General features: G+C 40.6%; 1 protein-coding gene across 1 annotated transcript in view; it reads left to right on the top strand.

The window, feature by feature from the left end:
• The window catches only part of SMYD3 (SET and MYND domain containing 3), a 1,025,869-nt gene extending 1,022,933 nt beyond the window's left edge, over positions 1–2,936 (top strand). The window contains exon 12 of the mRNA XM_006871271.1: positions 2,737–2,936. Coding sequence (XP_006871333.1) covers positions 2,737–2,838 — 102 coding nt within the window. The 3' untranslated portion in view covers positions 2,839–2,936. The remainder of the gene's footprint in view (positions 1–2,736) is intronic.
• Positions 2,937–3,370: the final 434 nt, after the last annotated feature.

Raw genomic sequence — 3,370 nt, forward strand, 5'->3', positions numbered from 1 at the left:
GGGGGTTGTGGAGAGACTGGGACGCTCCTGCATTGTTGGTGGGATTGCAAAATGGTCCAACCTCCCTAGAAAGCAATATCACACTTCCTCAGAAGGTTGGAAATATTATGCTACTTTGAAGAGTAACAAGGAAGCTGCAAGTCACCACATAACATGGATGAACCTTGAGGACATTATGTTGAGTGAAATTAGTCCATCACAAAAGGAGAAATACTGCATAGGACCACTACTGTAAACAGCTAAGAAAAAGAACCCATGTTAAAGTAGGGAAAGATTCTTTGCTGGTTACCAGGATGTGGGTGGTTAGGTGACGGGATAGAGGGGAAAATGGAGCACAGGGTAAGGAGTAGACACAGGATAGTTTGGTTGCTAGGGAGGGGACAATACAAGAGAAGAGGGAGAGGACTGGAAGAACAAAGCAAACGGGGAAACAATTAGGCAGATTTGCATGGGCTAAGTGGGACAGAGGTAAATAATGATGTATGCACAACCTTGGAACAACAGGCCTCTGGGATACAGGTATTGAGACAAGGTTGGAATGGGGAAAAGCGGGGAAATAATGTTAAGATGCTTGGCTGTCTTTTGATTCTTGATTTCCCTGTCATACCATTATAAAGGAATAGCCAGAAATAGCACCATAGAATGCTTGTAAGCCTGTTATCTGCCTATAACTGATTGGAATACCTAAAATGGGGCTACAATGTGCCAGTGAAGGAGGCTTCCTGCAGAGCCTATGCATTACGTAAGACCATAGGTGGAATCCCTAACAGCAATTGTGAGGATGGCACAGAACCAGGCGGTGTTTCGTTCTGCTGTGCTTGGGGTTGTTAAGGGTCAGAACTGACTCAATGGCACCTAACAACAACAATAAGATCTATATTATATCATACCAAAAAATTAGAAGTGATCTAAATTTTCATGAGTAGTTCAGTAAATAAAACCAAACACTTTGCTACTGAGTATATAAGAACTCATAGCAACCCATGTGTGTCAGAGTAGAACTGTGCTCAGTAGGATTTTCAATGGCTGAGCTTTTGGAAGTAGGTCACCAGGCCTTTCTTTCAAGGCACCTATGAATGAACTGAAAGCTCCAACCTTTCAGTTAGCAGCCAAGTGCAGTAACCATTTACACCACCCAGAGACACCAGTTTAGTAAAATATGGTATATAAGCATGATGATGCAGGTGAATTGTGGTATTCCCAAAGAATATTGAATGTACTATACACTTCCAGAAGAAAAACATATCTGTCTTGGAATAGGTATGGCCAGAATGCTCCTTAGAAGCGAGAACAATCAAATTTCATATTATGTACTCTGGACATGCTAGCTGCTTGGTAAAGTGCAAGGTCAGCAATACAAGGGAAGACCCTCAGTGATATGTAATGACCATGACTGCAACAATGGGTTCAAACATAGGAAGGACTGTGAGGATGCTATAGCACCAGACAGTGTTTTGTTCTATTATACATAAGGTCTTTGTGAGTTGGAATTGACTCAATGACACATAGCAATATCAGAAAGCATGATGGAACTAACTGTACCATTAAATTCTAATTAATCTGGACATATTAACACTGTTATTTGCTGTTGTTTGATGAGTGCTTATTGGAGCCTAGGCCTTACTACTCCCAGAGAGTAGGTTTCAACGATGGGTAGGTATGGCCATTGGTATTTCTTTAGAAGTTTCCCAGTAAATACTGATGTGCAGCCAGAGCTGAGAACCACTGTTGTGTTCTAGATGATTTGCTGGATGCTAACAGGCACTAGACCTGTATCTTCACATCTCCCGAGAGCACATGCACACTGAACACAATGAATCTGGGGCCCCATCAGTAACCTTCCTCTCCTAGAATGGTAGTGCAAGATGACACTGCTTATCTCTATTTATTGCAAAAATATTGAAAGCGTTCTGATTATTTATTGCTGTATAACAAACCACCCCCAAACTTAGTAGACTAAAACAACCACCATTTTATTATGTGCACTGTGATTCAAAGTTCAAATAAAGATGAGTGGTGATGCCCTGCCTCTTTTCCACAATGACTGGGGTTTCAGCTGGGAAAACTAGAATCCAGCTGTCTTTTGACTAGGAGCCAGAATTATATGGAGATTTCTTTACACACATATCTGGTGCTTGGGCTCGGATGACTTAAACAATAAATTTAAGACCATAGGCCCATCCATGTAACTTAGGTTTCCCTGCAGCATGAAGGCTTCTAGTTCCAGGATCAATTATACTAGTAAACAAGGCAGAGGCTGATGGACTTCGGGACCAAGCCCACCCAGATTCAGAAATATTTTGGTAATCAAATTGACAAGATTTTGTGATAGATTTAACATGGGGAGTGAAGGAGATTATAAAATGCTGTGGTATTAATAGAATACAGAAATTTACATACCTGATAATCACAACGCATATCGATGAAAATTGAATGCAGCATGCAAAAATGAAAGTGGCTGAAGTGGTAGGTATAACATGCTATTTCATAATACCATGTGTTACTGAATAACATTAACCACTCTGGTTAAACCTCTGTAAGTACTCTCCCGGAACCCCAGCATGACTTGGGTAATGAGGATGCTTTTAAACATGGAGAGAAGTCACCCCGCCACTCCATGTCTGGCTTAAAGACCTGTGGGGTTCACCAGATCATTGCATCATAGTGAAAAGATACAGAGTACGCAGGGACCCACCTATCTTGGGATCTAATTTGTCTTCTTTCCTTTTCATTTAGGCTTTTGATATTTTGAGAGTAACACATGGCAGAGAGCACAGCCTGATGGAAGATTTGGTTCTTCTCTTAGAAGAGTGTAATGCCAACATAAGAGCATCCTAAAGGAATCCAGTCAGAGAACAAGTCAACTGTCCCTTGTACTGAGTGCCTTATAAGGGCACATGCCTTCTGCTTTGTTTTCTGTGTGAGCATTTCTTATTGGAAGTGGTTTTCTGTGGGAGTGGACCCTTGGTTTGTGAACCACACAAGAATCATTCATTGTAAGGAAATATAACTATAATAAATACAAAAAATAATTGATTGAAAATACTATCTGGCAACTCTTTTCTTTGTTTATTCACTAGTGATTTTAACATGTAAGATCTCAATGTTCAAGACAGAAAATCCTATTGTTAAGTGCCACTGAGTCAGTTCTTAACTCATATGACCCTGTATAGGGTTTACAAGGAGCAGCTGGTGAATTTGACCACTGACCTTGTGGTTCAAACTGACCTTGTTATTATCCCATACCATCACACCAGGACTTAATGCTACCATTGCTCAAATTTACTCACCAGCCACTAAAGCCACAGATGATGAGACTGAAGAATTCTACCAACTTCTTCAGCCTGAAATTGATCAAAAATGCAATCAA

This window comes from Chrysochloris asiatica, unplaced genomic scaffold (genome assembly GCF_000296735.1).
Source record: "Chrysochloris asiatica unplaced genomic scaffold, ChrAsi1.0 scaffold00165, whole genome shotgun sequence".
Classification (NCBI taxonomy): Eukaryota; Metazoa; Chordata; class Mammalia; order Afrosoricida; family Chrysochloridae; genus Chrysochloris; species Chrysochloris asiatica.